This window comes from Festucalex cinctus, chromosome 3, assembly GCF_051991245.1.
Source record: "Festucalex cinctus isolate MCC-2025b chromosome 3, RoL_Fcin_1.0, whole genome shotgun sequence".
Classification (NCBI taxonomy): Eukaryota; Metazoa; Chordata; class Actinopteri; order Syngnathiformes; family Syngnathidae; genus Festucalex; species Festucalex cinctus.
The window spans coordinates 18,665,205-18,689,171 of record NC_135413.1 but is presented as its reverse complement, the minus strand read 5'-3'; the positions used below and the strand labels follow the sequence as shown (position 1 = coordinate 18,689,171).

The following is a 23,967-nucleotide window of genomic DNA, read 5'->3' as shown; positions in this document are numbered from 1 at the left end:
CCGTGCCGCCCCACGCACTTTTGTTCCGTTGCGCGCAAACTCCATTGACTACAATGAAAACGCGCCGCCGAATCGCCATCCCTCGCTTTTGGTGAGAACGCAGCATAAGTTTGTTTCTGCTGTCACAACTACGCACACTAGCATTCTCATCCTCCGCCTCCCTTTCCCCCCTAATGTACAACTGTATTGTCAGTCTCTTATTTCACTGTTCGTAAGAACACTTTTATTTTTCTTACTTTATTCTCAGTCTTCTCCTTTTATGCCTTTTATGCATTTCTCATTCCTGGCTGTAACTCTTGTCCGTCTTCACGCTCCTCAGCTCGCTTTGTCTCTCTCTTCGAATGCCTTTTAGCTCCTTGTTTGTGCCAACTTTTGACTGACACAGCTTCGGGCTTAGCGACACAAAGTAAAGCAATGGAGTGAATAGAGGTATAGGGAGGTCAACACTGAAATCCAGGACTATGTTTATTTTTGCCTGAATGTGTGCTTCCAGACTGCTGTATATACACAGTGTGCACTTGTATGTGTGCCTGTTTGTTTGTGTGTGCGTGTGTTTGCACTTTGCATGGTAAAAGAAGGAAAATGACAGAGGAAGGAACACTTTCAGTGACATAGTGCTCAGCGATCTTTGGGGACATTTGGATGATGTGTGTGTTTGGAGAATGGTAGCAACAAGGTCAGAGGGTGAATGCGTGTCAGTGTGTGTGTGTGCCACTTCACGCACGTGTGTGTCCCCTTAAAAATGCTTCAGCTACCAATAGGGACTCAAATAGAAGTCTTTATATGAACCAGACTTCGCGTGGCGACTTAGAAATATACACACACAACATTTGTTTTCAAACTTCACATTTGACTTTAATGATGTAAAAACAAAGCAAAAATCAATATGCATACTTTAATGGTTAACAATCATTGTGATAATCTGGAATATTGGATACAATACAGGTATATTCATTTTTTACTTTATTTGCTGTCCAGTCACAATAGAAATTTTGATTGTTGACTTGTGGCCGTCATAAATATATATATTTTTTAATTATGATTTGTTTATGAGAAACAGTGATATGTGATATGTTTCCATTTCATTTAAGCACAAGTCAGCAGCGTATCTTAATTGATCACCATAATCTCAATTAATGGCCACAGTCTTGGCCAAGTTCTATTAGTAATTATTATTATATTGTGTATTATGAGACTTTCAGTCATTTTAGACACTTCTATTTATGCAAAGGGATATATGTGACATATAGTATGCACTTCCATATTGTGATACTGTCTAGTGTTGTTCCGATACAGTTTTTTGGCCTCCGATACCGATTCCGATACCCAGCTAGGCTTATGCCGATACCATACCGATACCTAAGGTTGTTTTTTCCTCAACATGAAAAAGCTGTCCTGCCATTGGTTCAGAGCATTCAACGGCCAATAGGATATCTTAGATCGGCATGCAATGAACATGTCACATATCAGTGAATGTCGTGCACGAGCAAGAACAAGATGCTACATCTAAAGTCCTATATTGGTATTGGAATTAATGGTATCGGCATCTTACTTGTTGGTACAGTCACGATACCGATACCGCTGTTTTAATGCAGTATCGGGGCCTCTGCCGAACCAGTATCGGTATCGGAACAACACTAATACTGTCCCTTTGAGGCCTGCAAATGGTTCTAAATTAGACGGATATGCATAAAAATTCTTTAGAATGGTCTGTACGTCGACATTAACAATTTCCTTCAAATGGTCTTGAACTATTGTTCGTCTCTGTGTGCCCTGCGATTGGTTGGCAACCAGTCCAGGGTGTCCCCCGCCTACTGCCCAGAGCCAGCTGAGATAGGCGCCAGCAGCCCCCGCGACCCTTGTGAGGAATAAGCGGTCAAGAAAATGGATGGATGGATGGTCTTGAACTATTGCTCTATGAAAGACACCTATCCGTTTTGAAAGCTATTCGGGATAAAATGACAGCTGCAATGTCAGTGAAATATCACATTGCTCGCTACATGTTTGGAGCTCAATTGCCAAATGATCCTTCTCAAATAAAGAGCAACTGTTTTATAGATTTAAAACTACTGTAAATTCGATCGAAAGAAGAATCCAAGAACACAAGATAGTCAAATCAGCTGAGGTGAAATATTCACAGAACAATACAGTTTGTGGCTTTCCATTAGATAGATAATAGCACTACTGTAATTTGTGTTTTCCTTGTGTATGTTTTTTTTTTTTTTTTTAGATCATTGATGAAGACGACACCCAGTTCATGACCAACTGCCCCCCTGCAGTGACGGAGAGTACACCTCGCAGACGCACCAGAATACAGGTTTATTGGACAGCGCCACCTACTGGGAGTGGTTGTGTCATACTCAAGTAGGTTTTTTTCTTCAATTCTCAATTGTCAATTGTCAAACACCAGCAACAGGTTTTCAGAATTCCGTCATTCGTATTCTCCCATCACCATATTTATATTCACTGCCTACCAATTTAGAACATTATAAGATGTTCAGTATCCACACGATATTGTGTTCAATGATTATATAATCTCCCAAATGACATAACTCCTTTTTGCATTTTTCTTTCATAATCAACAGTAGAAAAACACGGTAGATAGCACAAAATGCAGCCATTTCTCTCACGGACTCTCAAACTGTGATGATCTCATATATTACATGGCGGTTTAGAAAGGGAGTTATTTCTGATGTTGTATAAGGTTGACTTTGCCATCCATAATGCCCCAGTCTGGCATTTGCCCATTAATATGAAGGGGAAATTATTTTTGACTTAATTAATGATGGATACTTTCATTAGTGACTTGTGCTGCCATCCCACTAACTCTTTGTAATTTACAGAGGCAGTAACTGAATGCACAATTAGAATGGTCTCACCTAAATTATGTCTCGACATTGTACTTTCCCTTGATAATGGAATATTCATTTCGCTCAAAACTTGGAGCACAACTAGCACCCCCACCTTTTTAAGATGTTTTGTCATCACCTTGTGGTGGACTCATATTTTTTTTTGGGGCAACCTTACCACTTAACGGAAATATATATTGCTGTACAATTGTAAAAACATTTCAAGTGTGGGTAACTTGTCAGTATGCGGATCATGTCTTCAATAACGAGAAAAAAAAAATATTCCAGGAATTGCCTATCTCAAATATTGTTACATAATACAGCCAAAGCACAATCCAGCATTTGATGTAAAAGTTAATTTGCTGTAGTCTCAAGAGATTTTCTGACATCTCTCACACAAAGAATATTTGGGTTTCTGCTGTTTAATCACTTAATTTGCAAAGTCATGAAAGGATATATGCAGTATTTCAATCATGCATAAAATGGGAGAGGAAATATTAATCAGTGTAAGCCGAAACATTTGTGCCTCAAATTGGGGACACACGCGTCTGTCCTTCACTCGACTATGTTAAAGTGATAGACAGAAAACTTTTTTTGTAGGCTCCCTCTTCCTTTCTCTGTCTGCATTCACAACTCTACCTTTTCTCATCTGTGTGGTTTTCATATCCTCACCTAAATTCCAGAGGGAAATACCTTCCATGACTCTCCCACGACGGAGTGAGATGCACCAACATGCCTTTACCTCCCTTGCACACTCCCAGCTGTTAGCTTTAATTTCGCTGCTGCTTTCTCATTGACAGATGGCACACATCCATCTCAGTGTTTGTTGGCCTATGAATCTTTCTCTGCAAAAAGGCACATCTGCTATGCAAATTCACCTCCAATTACTGTCACTGCCCCCCCCCCCCCATCAACAGGAAGATAAAGATTCAACATAACGCCATCCAACAAGTTCTGTCCCACTTCCTCTAAACTTCCTGTAACTCTTCTTTCACTTGGCTGTCACTTTTAAACTTGATGGAATTCTCTCCCGTGGCAAAGTCTTCCAACATCCATTAATTATAAACAGGAAATATATCCTTTGTAACACATCTGCGCTCCCATTAAGTGTGGGGAGCATTTGTTGAGGAAACGCCAACAAGAAACATTTTCACTCTAAACTTTCGAAAAGTCTGAATTGCATCCAGGGAACACTCATTTTACATCAACACTTTACTTTAACTTGTCTTGTGTGTTTCTCACTGGATCGCAGAGACTGTGTGTCTGCAGTCCAACAAATGTCTCAAATTATTCCTGGAGGCTTTAAAAGCAAACTCCTTCATTTGTAGTGCTCCAGAAAACCTTTTCTCGCTGCATGTTTCATTGGTGAAACAGACTGAGATGTTTCTATTTTTCAGGACCAACTACTGTTTCAAAATCAATGTAGTTACACTATACGACTGAGATCACATTATCCAAAAGAATTGTACTCACTTATATGTTAAATGCTGTGTGAAGTAAATACAATCTTCTCTACAGCCCATAAACTTTCAATTTGTGACTGCAAAAAAAAATAAAATGCCCGAGGCCACATATTGAGAAAAGAGATTATGTTGTGTCTTATCTGCAAGATTGAGTTGATTTGTAAAACTTGAATAACGATAATGGGATAACCACATCATTTAGTTCCAGGACCATGCATTTTTACTGAATTAATAAAAGTAAATCGATGGTGTTGGGCCAAAACCTTGTGCATCCAAAATCGTCATATTTCAATCATCGAGAGCAAGCCATTTTCAACACTTTAGATTGGTCAGTAATTCGTAAAAAACACCCCCACAGGTGTGAACTTATGGAGGACAAAAAATATACATTTTTGAAAAATATATATACTGCGATTGGTTGGCAACCAGTCCAGGGTGTCCCCCGCCTACTGCCCAGAGCCAGCTGAGATAGGCGCCAGCAGCCCCCGCGACCCTTGTGAGGAATAAGCGGTCAAGAAAATGGATGGATGGATGGAAAAATATATAAAATTTGCCAAATTGTGACTTAACGAGGTTTTGACTCGACGCCAGCGAAATCTTCCTAATGCTTGAAATGAACAATTTCACATCGCAGTTTGTTAGGCAAAATTTGCATTTTGCACCTCATCAAAATACACTGAACAGCAAAATCGAGAACCAACCGCTGAGATGCTCCCAAAAAGTTTTGCTGTGTTGGATCCACGTGTCACTCATTTCACATACAACAGGTAGGCAAGCTCGGCGCTACTTAAATTGCACCAGGTTGCAAACAACAATCTTCGGCTGGCCACTAGTGCGGCTAAACTCTTTGCAGAGTCGCTATTATGTCAGCAATCATCGCCTTCATGGGAAAGGAAAGCATATCAGTAATGTAGTATTATTTGTTTTCACAATAGTGAAAGAGTCCAGAGTTTTTATTTTGACTTTTAAGGTCAGCACAATAAAGGCATTCAGAATTACAATACAACATTAGATCTTATCTTGTTTGTGTTAATGAATTTAGCTCTGCTGAAAGAACACCAATTCAGAAATACTAAGTTTAAAAGGAAATTTGTATTTGTGTTTGAAATTGCCCCACTGAAATTGTTTCTAGACAAGAACATCCATTTTGCTGCTATTCACAACATGATTTAATGAAAACTGTTGATCCTTTTAAAAAATGAGAAGAAAACCAATTGTTCCTTCACTAGATTTATTTTATGCTTCACGACCCAACATGCCAAAAAATGGTGCCTCAAAATGAGAAAAATGGTCCACAAATAAAGTCATTGATTAGCAAAGATTGGCAGGTTAGCAAGTGCTCCCCAAAGAAAAAAATAATATGTCGAGCCTTGCATGGACCAGTTGAATTCCCACCTGTGGAAACCTGATAAGAAACTTCTGTAGATGTAGTACTTTTGATCTTGCAAAATCAATTTGTAAACCATCAAATTGTGCATTTGCATCCATTACAGTAGTCCAATATGCAACTGCGCTTTACAACAAATAGCCACTTACATTGTAAGTGCCAAAACTTGTACTTTTCTAACTAGAATGACAGTTACAAAATGTTATTACTATATGAAAACAGATTTGTTCCCGTAGCCATCATTCATATGAATCTGGCATGACAGTGGAACTAGTGGATTTGATTTTCTCATCTTTTCAGATTATCAGAGCCCCGAGCACTGCAGCGGTAACCTGACATGCCAGATGGATTGCTTCATAAATCCATGTGGGAAAGAGAAACAGTTTCGAGCAGGCACTGAAAAGGGTGAAATTCTTTCAAATCCACCACAGGTCAATCAGATCAAAATTTAGGTGTGCACTCACTGGACAGTAATATCAAAACTTATATACGTTCATCCAGGTTGCAGACTGATGTGAGTTATTTTAGCAGCCATATTAGAGTCTCAAGCTGGGTAAGAGAAGTCAGTGAGCTCTTATTGGCAATTTGCTGTGCAAGGTGACTCCTGTGATATTTGGCTTTTGTTTGTGTTTCTCAAAGTGGATTTTTGGACGACTGCATTTCACTTTTTTTCGTTATTACAAACCAAATTTACAGATTAACTTGACCATGAACCTGTCTAAAATGGGGATTGAAAAGATGGGAAGGTTGAAAGCTGTATTACTTTTTAAAGCAATAAAGCTTGTTTTTTCCTTGGATCAAAGGACACAAACTGTAATAAGAGCTGACCTGAAATCCTGTTGGAAACCGTGGATATCCATTACTTTGTTGAAATTTCAGGAGGTCTGAAAGATAATTTTAAAGGGTAAAGCAAAGGTTCATCCTTTCATTCATTTATTATCCTGCCTCCATCCTGAAAAAAGAAAACTCATGAAAGCAGCCCTGACCCGAGATTCCTAACCCGAACGTCAGAACTGCGAGGCAGACGTGCTGAAACAAAAATAGCAAACCAAGTTTAATTTGTGCTATTCGTGCCATCATTTTATTGAATCAACACATTCTTGTTGGACCTTTGTGGAAAAGGTCGGATGGGATTTACACCTGGCAATGCAAAAACTGTACACTGAAAATAAGACAACTGTGAAGCATTCAGCTCAGTTTCTTGGCGAGTAGAAGATGTCAGCAACTTTTAAATAGCCCTCTCTATCAAGTGTTGTCTCTGCTCGACTCAGTTGCTTCCACTGGCACCGCAAGTCACTGAGATCTCTTCTTTTTGCACCTTGAGGGAGGAAGTCAAATGTCAGACCTTCCTCAGCTGGCTGTTGGCTTAACTCTTTTCAATCATCCTGTAGAACTGTCGACCTCGAAAGAAACAGCCAGTGCTGACTCTCCCCGAGGGAATAATGAAGTTGGTGCTTGGTTTGAGCAGTTTTGCAAACTTTTTTTTTTTTTTTTTTTACTACCTTGTCAGTTTTTTGTCTGTTTCCTTCTTTCCTTCAAACACAGTCACTAGAAATCCTCCCATCTCTTCAAAATAAAGCACTCCTCACCTTTCACTAATACAAATAGCCTTTAAAATAAGCCTAAATATGGCAAGGATCCATTCAGAAATAAATATTTGAAAATAAACACCAGCTGTATAATATTCCATCACTTTCTGGGTTGACACGTTGAATATATGTTTATTCTTCATATAAATAGAGTCATGCAGCCTGACAGTGAAAATTAGTTGATCCAAGCCTGCTGTTTGGAAATGGCACAGGCACACAAGGTTATTAGTACATCCATTAAATGTTACGATTCCAAGAAAAATTATTCACTCTGTTGACTTGCTCGTAGCTTGTATTTATCTGTCCTGAATGTTTCTTTTCTTTTCTTTTTTCCCTCCTTAAAACTCATTCACTGCCTTTGACAAGTATACTTGTCAATTGTATTTTTTAGAGCGGTGCTAAATGGGGGCGAATCTGATTATGCTCCACTGTAAATATCAAACTTGGAAACAACTTTACTGATGCCCAACCACCGGTAGATGACATCATTGCCCCATTTTATAGGAAATAAACACAGTTTCAGAGTCCATGGGAGAAATGGCTGTATTTTGGCAAACCTACATTTTTCTGCTGTCAATTATAAAAGAACGGGACGGGACAAAAAGTAGGGAGTCTATTCTGTTATTTGGTAGATTCGGTTTATATATAATTATTGAATGGAATATCACGTGAGTATTGGAAATGTAAAAATTTTCTATAATGACTGGCAGTGAATGAGTTAACTTCTTGTCTTCATTGGGGTGGAGTGTAAGCTCTATCCCAGCTAACTTCCGGCAAGGGTAGACCACCTGGAAGCAAAAGACCACTTATAATTACTTTCTCATCAGTGGACAATTTAAAACCTTTGAACACATGTTTTTAGAGTACGAAGAGAAAATCCCTTCAAGCTATGTCCGTATGTCAGCCATTCATTTTTTTATGTCGTACAAGAATAATGTGCTTGTTGTTTGATCAATATTTACTTTTTTTTTTTTTTTTGCTTTTGGTTTCTATAATGTTAATAAGGTTACAATGTAATGCACAGAGTTACCTATAACAATTTTGTAGGCAAATGATACTTGTATTTAGAGTCGCGGGTGGAGAGTTTGAAGGACGTAAATATTTTCTTCTTTCTGGGATCAGGTGGGGGAAGCAATAGAAAAGTATTGAGAAGCACTGCACAGCCAAAATTTAAGTAACTTTAAAAAATAAATAATGTAAAAATAAGTTAACCACCGTTCATGACATAGGCAGAGGTGGGGTAAATTACTTTTATTCAAAGAATGGAAAACTGGGCATTTAAATCACTTGAAACTGACGAAAAATGATAAGAACTTCGTGAAAATTAACTAAACTAAATATTGTTCTCTCACAGAATTACTTTAAAACATATGCTAATTAAGGACACCTGAAGAAAAGCAAAAATGAAAATCGTATTTTGTTGCACAGACTTTCAGCCACATTAAATCAGTGCAATCAAATGATTTTTGTAACACTCAATGAGCCATTTCATGTGAGCAAACTGCCACAACTGCCGCAGGTTTAAAGAGTTCCTTATCTAGACAGCTCTATTTAGCTCGAGATGTACCATAGGATTTAGATCAGGGCTCACTGAAGGGCTTTTCTGAATACTGCAGTTTAGTGATATTTTGATGTAATATTGCAATACAAAGAAAAAAAAAACACTCAGTGGTCCTTTTTTTGTGCACGTGCGCTCTGGTGTAAATGTTGTCACGTCTGGATATTCTTGCAGGTGCAAGCCTGTTAGGGAATTTTGCAGACCAAGCTTGTTTCATCACTAGACAAAGTTATGTTGAGGTATAAATGTGAGCAAAGTTGTCAGATTCCACTTTAAGCAATAATGAAATAATTTAGTTCACTGAGGTTTTTAAACCACTAAGACATCCATGTTTTCTCGTTCTATGATTAACACATATCACTGTCTGCATTCAGACTGAAGAGTTTAAAACATGTTGTCAAACAGCAGCTCACAGTTTGACGTGCTGCCACCGGGCGAGCTGTTTTGCAGCAACAGCATGAGAATACTGATGGCAAGACTTTGACATAAGGCGGACATGTGAATAGCAGTCTTGGCAAAAGGCAAAGAGAGCTAGTAAACTTGTGGAAAGTAGAACCTGAGTTGGAATAGGAAAACTATTTATTCTTTGAAGTTATCTCAATGTCATTCTGCTCTTTTTGCTACCCACTCACGTGTGAAGAATTTTCTTTAAGAGCATATTTGGATGAACTCCCCTCAACTACCAGAAGGACGCTATGACCTTATAAACACTCTCAAACACGTGCATGGACATGGTCTAAGGACTGTGAGGAATTTGCTTTTGGAAGCACAAAGTACTGTACACAAGATTGTAGCCAAGGCACAATCAGGAAAACTGTTTCAGTGCCAAATGTTGCTGGGAAAAAGTTGGTTGTTAAAAACTTCCTCTTCTTTCCTTTCGGCTAGATGATTTGATGATTTTCCTGATCATGAGATTGCATGATTTAGTGGTCATTATTCTCCAGTATTTAGATCATGAGTTGATTTTACATACTGTTACATTTCTATAAAAAGATTAGTTATATTTTTGTGAAAGTAATGCAAAGAATTATTGCAGGATTCTTCTTCTTATTTTCTATTTATTTATTTTTATTCTTTTGTGGCTGCACCTTGATTTGAATATAAATAATTTGTGATGAAAGATTATTCTTTCTATTACCGGTAATCTTTAGTAGTGGTCCCAAATCTCAAGATGAACTGAATGAGCGAAATGGTTTGAATACCAAGTTGAAATGATGTAAATGTGAAATATTGAATCTTCAATTGAGAATGAACGGGGAATTTGGGGGTGCAATTATCTAAAATTATGTTAAATTATGATGAAGGTCATCCCCAAAGGTGAACTGAATGAGCTAAACGCTTTGAATGTCAAGTTGAAATTATGTAAATGTGAATTGTTGAGTCTATCATTGGAAATGACAAGGGAATTTGGGGGTGCACAATGATGAATGAGAATTTGGGGATGCACAATGTTGAATTATGTTGAAAGTCATCCCCCAGGTGAATTGAATGAGTGAACTGTTTTGAATGCCAAATTGAAACGATGTACGGTACATTTGAAATGTTGAATCTGCCATTGGGAATGAATGGGGAATTAAAAGGGGGTTCACATTCTTAAATAAGGAATTTTGGGGGTGCACAATGTTGAATTATGTTGTGTCATTCATATATATATATATATATATATATATATATATATATATATATATATATATATATCTTTACACACACACATTTATAGAGGTTATTTTTCTCAACCATTGAACTTCCCTGTCTGATCAGTAGCCTATCATCTATGCATTTTCTCACCTTTTTGTTATACCGTATTTCCCCTGTTGACTAATTTCTTGTATCGCAGCAAAATAAACAACATGAAAGCCTAACATGCTTTGTTTTTCGTGCTAATTTGAATATTTTCGGACATGGACAAGTTTTGTTATTGCTGTCCGAGCTTCTTTGAAGCAGGAATGTTGTTTCTCAGTTTGACGTGTCCGAGTTTTCTGCACTTTCGGCACCTCCAGCAAATAAATAATTCTGCAGACATTGGGGAGATAGTGAATATACTTTGTACGTGGGGACAAGTGTGTCTTTTGAAATATGACTAACACAATGTGAGTCAGAACAGACTGATGCAGAAGAATAGCTGGGAAAAACAAACTGAGACAATTGTATGAAAAGTTAGAAATAGCTTGAAAATATCTTGGAACCATCACGGTAAATATGCTCTGTTGTGATTGTGTTAAGTTGTTTGTTTTTGGAGGTCAGCTGCATCATGTCTAGAAAGTTAAGTCCAGGCAAGATATCCCCGCCAGCATTATTTTCAACAACAGCAGCACCGAATGACTCCATTAGGTTACAATTTTAAAAGTTAGCTTATTGCTTTGCACAGTAGTTTAGTCATCTCCAGTCAAGAATTGTAAGGGTATATCGATTTAGTTATTGACTCAAGAAAAAATAAGAAAAGACGTACATTGCATGTCACTCCACACTGACAGTCCCAAGACAGCATGACCACCTCCATTTTTTTTTTTAAATATATTGTTCCATTAAATGATTAAATGACTTGATGCACACAAATTGACCATTAGCAACACTGAACATGTTATGGAGTTATCAATTGAAGCGTGGTGATGCTCTGTATATTTCATTTTTGTTTTCAATTTCATGCCTTAGCAGTCAACCCTATTGCACCATTTGCTCTGTTAGATTTATAGAAGCAATATAACTAATAACTTCAATGCAATGTCTCCAGTTCCTCCCTTGTGTCCAGTCAATGTGTTTTTTCCTCACTTTAATAACACTGTTTTATGTGTCTGTGCTTGATCAAGTGCAATCACCCAAGACCCTATTGCCACCATACGGACATAATAATAGACTTTTATGGCAAACATTTTAAGAACACTAAATGCAAAATAATCTTCCCAGCGTTAGTCTAACGCTGACTAAATGAGCTGTTACTTACAATATGCTGTTACTTGTATGTCCCTGTCTGATATCTAGTACAGTATATGTTGAGGCAGGTAATGTAGTCTACACGCCACATTAAACTTAGACAAAGAGTTTGAAGTCTGAGAACAAGTCAAGACCAAGATTGAAAAAAAGTGTGAGTCATGAGCAAGACTGGAGCGAGTTGAGATCATGCCCAGGGCCAGCTGAGAGAGGCACCAGCACCCCCCACGACCCTTGTGAGGATTAAGTGGTCAAGAAAATGGATGGATGGATGGATGGATGGATGTCTCAAAAGTGGTCCATTGTTTCGGAAAGGCTCGTTTTCTCCATTGATACTAGAAATAATTGTTTTAAGGAAAACTTTTGTTGTTTTTTGTGAACCTTGTTGATGTTTGCAATGTATATGGCAACTTAACTCATTCAGTGCCATTGACGGCTATACACGTCAAAGATCCATTTTTACTGGGCTGGCAGTGAATGAGTTAATGGTTATAAAAAATAATCACTTGACAGCTCTAATTTTTTGTTAAAAAAAAAAAAATCAAAGTATGTACTCTTACACCCCCTTGTGGCCGTTTTACAGGAAATATAAATTAGAAGCAGAAAATTGATATTAACTTAATGCAATTTTAAGGTAAAATACTGTATTGGGATATATGTCTTCATTTAAAATGATCTGTTATTGTTTTATGAAGGAAATTTATTTAAAAAAAAAATTAAAGTAACTGATTAAAATAAGAGGAGGATGAGCGAGTGTGCAGTGGATCAAAAAATGTTCAAGATGTGCTCATAAATTTAGAAAGAATTAACACACAACAGGTGTTCTTCAAAAAAATGTTGAAAAAGCCTTTTTGATTAGTTGATTAATTGAAATTCTAAGATTAACTCTTTCAGTGCCATTGACGGCTATACACGTCAAAGATCCATTTTTACTGGGCTGGCAGTGAATGAGTTAAAAGAAACCGTCAAAGCAGCCGGTAAATTGTAAATTGAACCGCATGATGTAAAATTATTGGTAGTTCCCCTACAGCAAAATGGATACTCTCAGAATGTCTAAATTATCTTAAAACTCACTGAATTTCACAGATATGACCTTTGTCCTAAAGGTGCACATGGGAGTCTCATTATAAGGCCCCATTTACTAAAAACCCTCTCCGATGTTGCTAAAGAGGTCGGACCGAGAACACATTCAGTGCAAATTTCTGAAGCTCTGCATGGGCATCTGGTGTGAAGTCAGTCATGATCATTTACATCAGGAGTGTCCAAAAAATTAGAAGGACGCAAGGGCCACATAATGTTATGAAGAGAAATTGTGTTTAGTCCTAAAAATTGTACAAATAATTTATTTGTGCTTTTGCATATTTAGAAAAATGCTATAGTATATAAACCAATTTATTTATAATATGGCAGTTGGGTTATTATAGTTTCAGAATTTTTTCATTTTAGTTTTTATTTTGTTTTGAGTTTTTTTTTTTTTTTTTTTGTTAGTTTTAATTAGTTTTCAGGGTGGTTATGTTAGTTTTTGTATTAGTTTTAATTCTTTAATAAATGCTTAGTTTTAGTTTAGTTAGTTTCAGTATTAGTTTTAAGTTTTTTATGTGAATTACTTGTGTGCAATATTTAAAAAACGCCATGGGCGTCACATCATTATTCCAGTTGATATCAAAATAAATCTACTAAAAATCACATTTAAAATCATCCCCAAAGGCTCATGCATTCAATTAATAACAAAAGACTAAAACAAAGGACATGTTTTCTATAATTATAGTTAGTTTTAATTTAGTTAGTTTTGTAAACATAAAATGTAGTTTCAGTTAGTTTTCTTTTTTTAAAAAAGCATCTTCGTTTTTATTTTATTTCGTTAACGAAATTGTTTTTGGAATTTTAGTTTTTTCGTTAGTTTTAATTAACTAAAATAACCTTTAATAGCGCCTGTGTTTTTCGACACCCTCCCTTCTTACTTTAAACGTCTCCAAACATTTTTGTTTTTATTTTATTTGAACTGAGTCAAATGCCACTTTTTAGCATATGTCACGGGCCACTAAGAAAATGGACAGCAGGCCGCAAATGGCCCCCGGGCCGTAGTTGGGACACCACTGATTTACATCTTTGGTGATTTAACGTACAGTATGCCACAATACCTGAATCCTGCTTCTAAACTCACATCCATTATATTCACAATTACATCATGCAGGAATAGACTGATCCTTTGTGTCTGAGTCAAAACCAAATTAAACTAATTAATTCCAAGATGTGACAAAGTCCCTGAAAAATGGGTAAATGAAGACCAATTCTGAGCGCAATGACACTTATGCAGATGCAACGAATGCCAAGGAGACACAGAGTAAACATAGCAGGGGGCTTGGCATTTTTTATAATACTCTTGATATTGGAGGAGGATAAAAAATACAATATTCTACACAGTAGATGTCTGTGCTTCAAAAATATTGCAAATAAGTTTTGGTATGGACTCTTGGCAGAACATTTCCTCAATCTTGCTGTTCCAGTTTTGCAGATGCAAATCAGGATCTAAGTAAACTCTGTGGCCAGTGTGAAAACTCAGGGAACTTAATATATTTTCTGTCCACAGATTACATAAATTTTGAGGTGGAGTTAAAAACAACAATATTGTGTATGAAGTGCCCAATTTGTCTTTACTTCCTCCCAACTAATAGTTTTCTCTCCAAACTTAATATTTTCAACACGTTTTTCTGTGCAATACTCTCTCTCTCTGCAGGGCGAGCATTGTCCAGAAGAAAATCATCTATTTCCAAGATGAGGGCTCTCTGACCATCCGGATATGTGAGAAAGGTAATGACAGCTGCCCATCATCATCATCTCCATCCTTACTTGCTGCTCATATCCTTGACCACGGAAGATGGCGCCGGGCTTTACCATGCCTCATTTTATTTAATGAGTGTCGCATCTCCCAGTTTCTCTGTACCATTTTTGAAAATGACGCCAAGAGAGGCGGAGAGGAAAGCTACGAGGACATCTTCTGGGAGTCTGTGTTGAAATATTCCTTTGTGTTTTACCAGAGAGCTGAGATTCAGCCTTCGGATTGCTGCAAATTCTCTGCAGAGTAAAATCCGTGCCAGATTTGGAACAATGCTGCCTGTCTGTTTAAGCATTGTGTTTGTGTTTGGGGACTAAACTCTTTTCTTTTTTTTTCAGATTTTTTTTTTTAAACTTCAAGCCTAATTGTCATTTACTTTTACCAGTTTAATTTGGATTTGTAATTTTCCCTTACCCTTTTATTTGTAAAAATGTCTTGTCACGAATGCCTTTGTGTTTTGGGATGGTATCTTGACAAGGTTTAACTTTTTGCTATACTTACCTAAGATAATACGAGTCATAACCTTTTCTGTGCAGAGCGTGTGCTAGGGGAGGCAACAACTGACCCTGCCTTGGAGTGTTGTGCCTGCGGGACAGCAAAATACAGACTCACCTTCTATGGCAACTGGTCAGAGAAAGTGCATCCCAAAGACTATCCCAGTGAGCTCAAATCTCAAGCATGCTGTCATGCATACAGTATATGTGCATCATATGCTGTACAAGTAAAACATTCTTTAAAATGACATATCATAAGTCAGGCTATTTAATTTCAAACCATACCTTCATAGCATGCATTATGATGATGCACATATAGTACATTTAAAAAAAAAAAAATTGTATTTAAATTTATTTAGAAAAAAGAAATCTGCCACCCAAAGTCTGCTTGCTGCAAAAATACCAGAGCGTGTTCTACCCCGCCATGGCGCAGGTTTAGATGTGCCTTGTGCTGGGCACAAAAATATGCTATGTCTTCATTATTTCAGCGTTTCTGCCTTTTGGGACATTTTTGGTTGGTGATGTGACATTACATGTTTCGAATGTACAATGTGTGTTTTGGTCCAGTATGGGATATTTGATAGAGTAACCAGTTAGCTATTTACATCAGGTCCTTCTTCATTATTGTAAGACAAAGATTACTGACAGGACAGTTTTGACTCATTACAATTTGTTATGTTTTTGTCCTACAGAACGGGCCACACATTGGTCTGCACTGATTGGTGCGTCCCACTCGAGAGGTTATGTGCTCTGGGAGTATGGAGGTTATGCCAGTGAGGGGGTCCGACAAGTTGCAGAGTTTGGATCCCCCGTCAAAATGGAAGAAGAGATTCGACGGAAGGTAGGATTCACGTTTGGAAGCAATGTCTTTGGGACTCCATGTGTTTAATCATAAAGGGATGCTTGATTCATTTAGCCGTTTCCAACAGTAAAATTAATATTTTGAATCAGAAGTGTGCTAAACACCTTGACAGTGTGTTAAATGATGACAGTCTTTTAAAGCCTACTTGTTCCATCCTCTATTTCTCACTTGGTGCTGATAATAACTGCTATGATAGTGTGGATGCTGTGATACTGATGTGATTTCTTCATGTCTTCTTGTTGATTGATTCCAAGGTTTATGCTACATCGATACCCACAAAGCACACCTGAGGTGTATTTCCTATTTTGTAATTTGAAAAAGGTTGATCAGGAATGGATTCAAATTCCACAGTGCAGAAGAATAAAGGTTGAAAGTTGATGCTTTGGTTTTGTAAAAGATTTGTCAACGCACAGTATTATAATGAGCAAAAAGTGCTGTCAGAATCTTTTAGTCGGAACTTGTACATCGACTCTTTAAATCACATCTGGATGGTTTGCTTTCAACTCTCTCCTGGTGGCGAAATAGTCGCACCATGTTGACCAGCCGTCTAGACACAGACAGCTGGCTTTTATTAGAGCAGAACAGAAACATTCTCACACCAACATTTGGGCATTTGATCCAACTCCAAGTGTACACCTGGTGCATGTTTTTGCCCACGTTTAACCCAAGAGGTCCCACAAGTGTTTATTGTTTCAAGGTGACTTCTGCTCCCTGTCATAATATTGATTATTTCAACATTTTGAGCTTCTGCAATGGTAATTTGAAAGTCTTACATATGTCCATTCATTCCTGTCAGTTTCTTGTGTTCATTTGTTTTAAATATTTAACACAAAATGTCAAAATAACGGAGGTCAACCATCAGTCACAGTCCTCAACCTGCTCCACAGTCTTGCAATTTTTGGCAGACTGGATTGACACTGCAGATCTTCTGATTTGCCTGTATCCAATAAATGATTAACCCATATTCAAGTGGCCCATATCTGAGATGACTCTGCTCACATTTACTGAACCCCTGAATTTACTTACATGCACATACCCAAAATACAGATAAACAACTACACACTTGTACAGAAAGTGAAAACACCAGGCAGTAAAACATGGAATCAAATAAACCTTACATTGTCTGTTGCAATCTAACTTTGATTATTCGTGTTTTATTATTTTCCTTGTTGTATACCAAAGGGAACACCATGAAATGGGGAGAATAAAAATCGCACTGAGTCTCTTAAGCTGTGTGGTGTAGCTCAAGATAATTCAGTATAAACAACACTAACTGGATATATTGTGATATGTTCTGGTCATGTGTTGGTTTGTCTGGCTCTCCCTGTACACCACTCTATCACTTTCTCTCTCTCTCTCATGCCATAGAAAGGTGTGTTTTGGCCAATTGCAAAGGAACAATGGAGTGCTGGCAGTGTGGTTTGTGCCTGTCAGTTTGGGTTTAGACTGTTATGTGCAGACATTAGAGGCTGACAGACTTTCCTAACTCCTCTCTTGGCTGCCTCTGCCTCTTTGTGGCTATTAGGTACTGCAAAACTGCTTCAGTCTTTTTCAACAGCTTTATTATGGAGTGTAGACACGAATTGCACCTCAAGCACAGTGGATTGAAAATGTGTGATTACATACAAAGAAATACTCTTGCAAGATTATCATCACATTTTAAAGAATACCCCTAAGTTTTTTCCTCCAGTTTTTTATTTCTTAACAAGAGTTAACATTTCCCTCGAGTCTTTGCAGTTCTTTGGAGCATATGTTCTGGGTGAAGAACTAAGTGGCTGCTGTAAAGGTGGGGAGTCGACTTGGGCCAGTAATCTCCAATTTGGGAGAGAATCCCAACTATCCACAGGAGCAGTAAGATGTAGTGATGTGTGGACTGAGGCTTGAGGAAAAGCCTCTGTGCCTCTCCCTGCACTGACCTCCATTTTTTTTTAAATACATTTTGAAAATATCTGCAGTTAATAATTTGATATACACAAATATTATGAGGATAGTGTCGGTGTGGGTCAAAGTAAAAATTGACCAAGAACATGTTATATGTGTATGCAAACTAAAGACTATGCAGGGGGTTGCACAAGCATGCTCTCCTATTGTTCAATAAAGAGGAACTTGGAAGTGCATCAGAAACTGTGGCTCTCCTTTCCCACATACAAGGTCTTTGCAGTAAGTATTAGCAAACCCAAAAAGACAGATTGCTTAAGCACCTCGAAAGAGAGGGTGCCGATGATGAACCGTTATATGGTGGGAGAACACTGTATTGATGGCGTAACACTGACACAGACAGATGGAGACAATAGACGACAGCTAGACGAACCTGACGACACTAAATTAGTCAGAGACAAAACACCTGTTGTGAGACGTGCTTATTTAAACTTGTCAGAGCTACTGGGACATATTATGTTCACAAAGTCAACAATAAAGAAGTTTGTTTTTGTAAATTAATACATCCTTTCTTAGTTCCACAGTCCGTAATTCCCTCAATGAACAAACTGATGTAGACTGCAGCCCTCCCCACCATATCGTGCATGGTTAGGAGTTTGCATGTCCCAATGATCCGAGGATCAAGGTTTTCTAGCTTCAAGCCTAGTATGCATCCAGTATTATGCCATCTTCCACGAGCTATTGAATTGAAGTCCATTGTCCATTGTATACAAAACAAGGCTACAGCAACCAGCTGCTACATTTTCAATAATTGTGTTCTTTGCATCCTGACATAAGATAAACTGTTCTGAATGTGCGTACCAAATAATTTTATATTATTCCAATTCCGATAGAGAGACAGCGACCTTTTGTGACTGGTGGTAACAAAAACAAGTGATTGAGTATGGCACACATTCACCTGCACCTGTGTGGAGAATGAATAAATAATCTTCTCTTGCCTGCTTTCAAAAGTGCAGCCATCCAGAAATTAGAAGTGAACTATTCCTTGAAAAGATATACTGTAAAGTAAACTTGCATCCAAGTAGTATGTCTGCAGGTTTGTACAAGTAGCAACATTACAGTTGTGTCGTATAGGTGAATTGATGTGAAAGTTTTACAAGTTCCGGCAATCTGTGAGGCCACAAAGGTGTCTAAATGTGATTGGATGAGCAAGTGTATCAGTTTGAGTGATTGATAGATTATTTTGTTTTTTTTTGTTTTGTTTTTTATTTCCCCCACACTGCTTGTTTGGTAGTTAGCAAAAGATACAATTTGTCAATGGACATTTTAAAATGTGATTATTGTGTGCTTGATTTCGCTTTTTTTTTTTTAACCTGCAGCAAAAATGAGTAAAAGTAATCATTCAGTATCAACTCGCTGATTGTAGCAGTCACAACAATTTACTGATACTTGATGTTCACTGTCATTTTAACATCAATGAAAGAAAAGGTAAAACTGCAGATGTTGCTGGTTGATGCCTGTGGTTATCACTGCGGCAAATTCTTGTTACACAAGTGAACATGTCTTAATATGAATATGAAAGGGGTTATTAAACTTGCGAGAGCGGGCAAGGTACTGCAGGCGATTCTGTGTGATTTCTCTAGGATGAAATCACTCACAGGAGATAATTACTTGTTTTGAGTACACAGTGTGTGTCTCTTTGCTGAGGTATTCTGCAACCTCGCGGTACCTTCCAAAATAATGAGCCTCATGTTTATTTACCAAAATACGCGGTTGTTGTTTTTTTAGCACTACTTGTCAAGAAGGATTTTTATAAGATGGATAACATTTTATCACAGATTGTTAATTTTCTATCCCATCAAGCATAACAGCAAACTAGAATGGATGTATGCTGTATGCCAAATTTAAGGTCAATCCATCACAAATTGACTTCAATAAAAATGCATTGAAGTGTTTGTTGAGCTGGTCATCAAACAGGCTACTCTGAGGGGTGCTGTCAGATGGGCTATATTTGGATTTACTGTCACTCATCTCAGAGATAAAGAGTTGGGTGGGAAATGACAAACTCTCCAGCCTGGTAAAGTGTGTGCGTATGATTTGAGACCACTTGAAAGTATCATATTGTAAGCATAATGGTTTGTGGGAAAGTGTACTGTATACAGTTTCTGGAAGTGGTGAGCTGAAGTGATGACATTCAAAACATGCACACGTCGTCTCCCATACACATACACCCCTGCAAAATCCATCAATTCTTTGGGGGGAATTGAAGAGCACTTGTGACAGGCAGTGTCTCGCAATTGACTCTAATTGGATACAGAAAGGAGACAAGTGAGCAAATCAAGCGAGGTTGAAGACTGTCAGCCAGGATAAACCCTCTCTGGTTTTAAAGACATACCATGTACAGAACCAAGGCAACAACAAATGTATCGCCGTATGCCTGCTGCATATGATTTTTTTTTTTTTTTACTGTTGAACATGAAAGCATATATCTTTTTGCTTATACAACTCTTTTAAGTGGTAGCTTGAAAGTCAATGCATAATCTTTAGAATTTTGCTAGCTTGCCTATGATGACAATACGAATTGCTGACTGGGTGAAACAGACTAAAATAGACTATTTGCATCAGTAATTGAGGTAAGCCTTGATTTGCAACAGAGATGTCAAAAGTACTGACATTTTGCACTTCAATATGACTACAATTACTTGTATAAAAAATGACTTTGGTAAAAGTAAAAGTGCTCATTCAAATAATTACTCAAAAGTAAAAGTAAAAAAAGTACGTGCTGTAAAATGTGCTTGAGTAAAAGTAAAAAACATTTTTACCCGATGTTTCCTCGTGTCTTATAATTTGAAGACCATAAATTTAAAAGATCATCACTTCAACTCTTAAAACTGACTACATCACTTCATGAAGCCCTTGCTGTATTTATTTATTTTTTTTACTCCTCTAGATGGTGGTCTTGGTTTAAAGATGCATTGGAAATTAAGTTTTCATTGCATCAACCAAGAAAGCCATTTAGAGGAGTTAAAAAATCATCACAAGTGCTTGTCATTAACCAGGGCCAAGCTACCGAAAGCATAATGATTATTTAGCTTTACTGTACCTTACCTCAATATGATTTTTTCCAGATTGGATAGGGAATTCTTGTGGGCCGCTAGCTTGCGGACTTTAGGTTTACACAGGACACAATGCATTCGCAATAAATCGTTCTTCGAGTCGACCAATGTGAACAGTTAAGGCCATGGGTGGGCGGACTGGGTGGCCAGCTGACTCGCTACCGCCTTCTGAGTCGAGTCCACATTGTCACGCATGTTGCTTCTTCTCACCTTAATCATCATCTGTAGAAGTGGCAGGAACTAAGGGGAGCATCGCGTCTTCTCGCGTCATCTGATAGCTTGAGATAGAGCCTATCACAAGCGGGGATGGATGCCGGGGACCGTGTGTCATATGATTGGCCAAGCCAGGAATATTGTGGACAGCTTTTGCGCTAGGCCTTATCTCTCTTTTTTTTTTTTTTTTTTATCATAGTCATGCATGTAAAACAAACGTAACGAGTAACGACCCCCGTTTTGAAAATGTAACGAGTACAAAGTACAGATACTGTTTTTAAAATGTAACGGATACAAGTAAAAAGTATTCTAAAAAAAATAATAAATGCTCTCTGAATTACTAAGTAATGGGAAAAAAAACTACTGAAGTACAGTAACAAATTATTTGCACTTTGTTACTTCCCATCTCTGTTTGGGAGGGCCAAGTTTGGACATGGATTTAGAGAGGTGGTGTAAGTGCACATGTATGCAGAAAAAGCAACCAAGAATACAAGGTAGAAGAAAAAACATGTAAAAAAAAAAAAAAAAAGAGCAAGAAACAGCAAGAGTCATGGCTTGCAAAGTAAAATTAATAGAATGGGTGATATAAGGTAGAAAATGTCCATAATGTGAAGACTGACTACAAATACTGTAGTGTAGACTACCTATAAGAGATCCTGTTTGTGTTTGTGAGAAGCTGTATGTGACTTGTACTCTCTTTATCTGGTGTTGTGCACCTTCTTCTTCTTTTTTTTTTTTTAAATCGATTTTCATTCGTATTAAGTTAAGAGAGTGTTAAAAGAGTGTTGCTTGGTTGGTTAAACAATATTACAGTGCTTAACTTCCCATTTATTTATTACATTTGATAGCCCTTTCCCTCTGAAACTAATCCTTCCAAAATATACTCAATTTGAAATACCATTTCATACCTTAGCACTTTTTAAATAGTGTGTTTAAAAGACAAAACATGGTTTAACATATGAATTGCTGAGACAACTGTGTGATTGACATACATATGGCAAATTACAGGATGCCATATGAAAGGACCTGCGTTAAGAATGGGACAAAACAATGAATTTGGCAAAATCCGCTGGGACCCGGGACCCGGGACCCAAGACGTAAAATTAGGACAGTCCCGGCCAAAACGAGACGTCTGGTCACCCTTCGCGACGTCTTACCGTACTTCCTGGCGTAGGTGATGTAAGCCCGTTAAAATGAGTGTGTCCAGCCCAGCAAAGCTTTTTTTGGACCGTTTCTGCAGTTTTGCTATTCATTGTGTTTTAATAAGGTGCAAAGTGTGAATATCGACTCCCAAACTGCAATGTGAAACCTTTTTTTTTTATTTTATTTTTTTTTATTTTATTTTATTGCTGTACTCAAATAAAGTGTAATTGCACATGTACTTCAGTAGGTGGCAGTGGCGCGTTCATTGTCAGAGAGCGCACAAGGAGTATTAGTTTCACTGCAGAGGCATACTGAGGGAAATTTTTATCGACTAATGATACTATTTATAGTCGTGGCAGAAAATTGGTGGGAGCATTAAAATTTTTCTTCCTCTTTGGGGGGGCGTAACAAAAACTAACTGAGATGTTCTACCTTACAGAGTACCTCCCTATTAGCTTTCCTTTTGTTACCGTATAGCTTTTTTCTTTTTTTTCTTTTTTAATTTATTACAATAGCGTTTCCTGTCATGATGACATTGAATAAGGGTTAAGGTTATAAACAAGCCCCTCATCTCAACCTCAGTATGTGACATTAACAGCATGACAGCTTCTTGACACATGTCCCCATCCCTCTTCATTAGCTACTCAGAAGCCAGTTATAGTTTGTGTCCATCATCCCACTGTGTTCAGCACACCGAGGAAGGCCCGTGACAAGATAATTACCCTGGGTCTCTAAGGAAGTAGTTCAAAGTTCCGCCAGCAGTTAAACTACTATAGTATACTAAGGCAGCTCAAACTTCTGCCTGCAGTTGAGGCATTATAATATACTAAGGCTGTAGATCACAATGGCCTCTCACCAACAAGATATATTGTATTCATTTGAACTGAACCTCTAGCTAGAGAGAGAGAGAGAGAGAGAGAGAGAGAGAGGTGGGATAAGAGATCACCATATATTGATTTACTGATGACATACCAGATGAACATTACTAGCAGCTGTCCGTTAAACATATCCACCTAATCAGTTTTCCTCTACTAGGGGGAGATGAATCCTAACCTGACTGACTTTTCGGAGAAAGCTAGTTAGTCACTCGGTGATTGTGATTCCACACTACCTGTATTACTGGGTTTTGACTGATTTTGCAAGGCCCACAGAATATTGTGTTCTATGGCTATAAAAGCATGGAACCTATCAAAAGAAAGATTAAAGTCTCTTCTTTCAACAGGAAAAAAAAGTATATTTCTATCTGTTTCCGTTTTGCAGAAATTAGTATTAGAAGAGAGCTAAGTTTCATCAGTTTTCACAAATCTATTCAAAATAGTAAAGTAAAAGTAATTGAGCTTTTTTTCTACATGACCCTGGTTGATCTCCTTTGCTCCGCTGCCACCTGCTGGCCGTTTGTGTAATAACTACTATTTCTGCGGCCGTTCTTTGCAGTTGAGAGGCCGCATCAAAGCCTTCTGTATGCTTTTGCATTAAAAAAAAAAAAAACAAAGAAAAAAAACGTAGAAATACGTCTTTGCGACACTTAGAACATAAAAAAAACGTATTTACACGTTATTGGGAGCAAATGAGTTAACTGGTAAGAACTGAAAAAAGATTCCACAATTTTTTGAAAATGAAAGGTGAGGTCAAGTGATATACAGCTGGTACA

General features: G+C 37.7%; 1 protein-coding gene across 1 annotated transcript in view; it reads left to right on the top strand.

Annotated features, from left to right (window-relative positions):
- The window catches only part of spon1b (spondin 1b), a 56,741-nt gene that overhangs the window by 14,770 nt on the left and 18,004 nt on the right, over positions 1–23,967 (top strand). The window contains exons 3-6 of the mRNA XM_077516390.1: positions 2,231–2,364; positions 14,512–14,585; positions 15,147–15,269; positions 15,797–15,945. Coding sequence (XP_077372516.1) covers positions 2,231–2,364; positions 14,512–14,585; positions 15,147–15,269; positions 15,797–15,945 — 480 coding nt within the window. The remainder of the gene's footprint in view (positions 1–2,230; positions 2,365–14,511; positions 14,586–15,146; positions 15,270–15,796; positions 15,946–23,967) is intronic.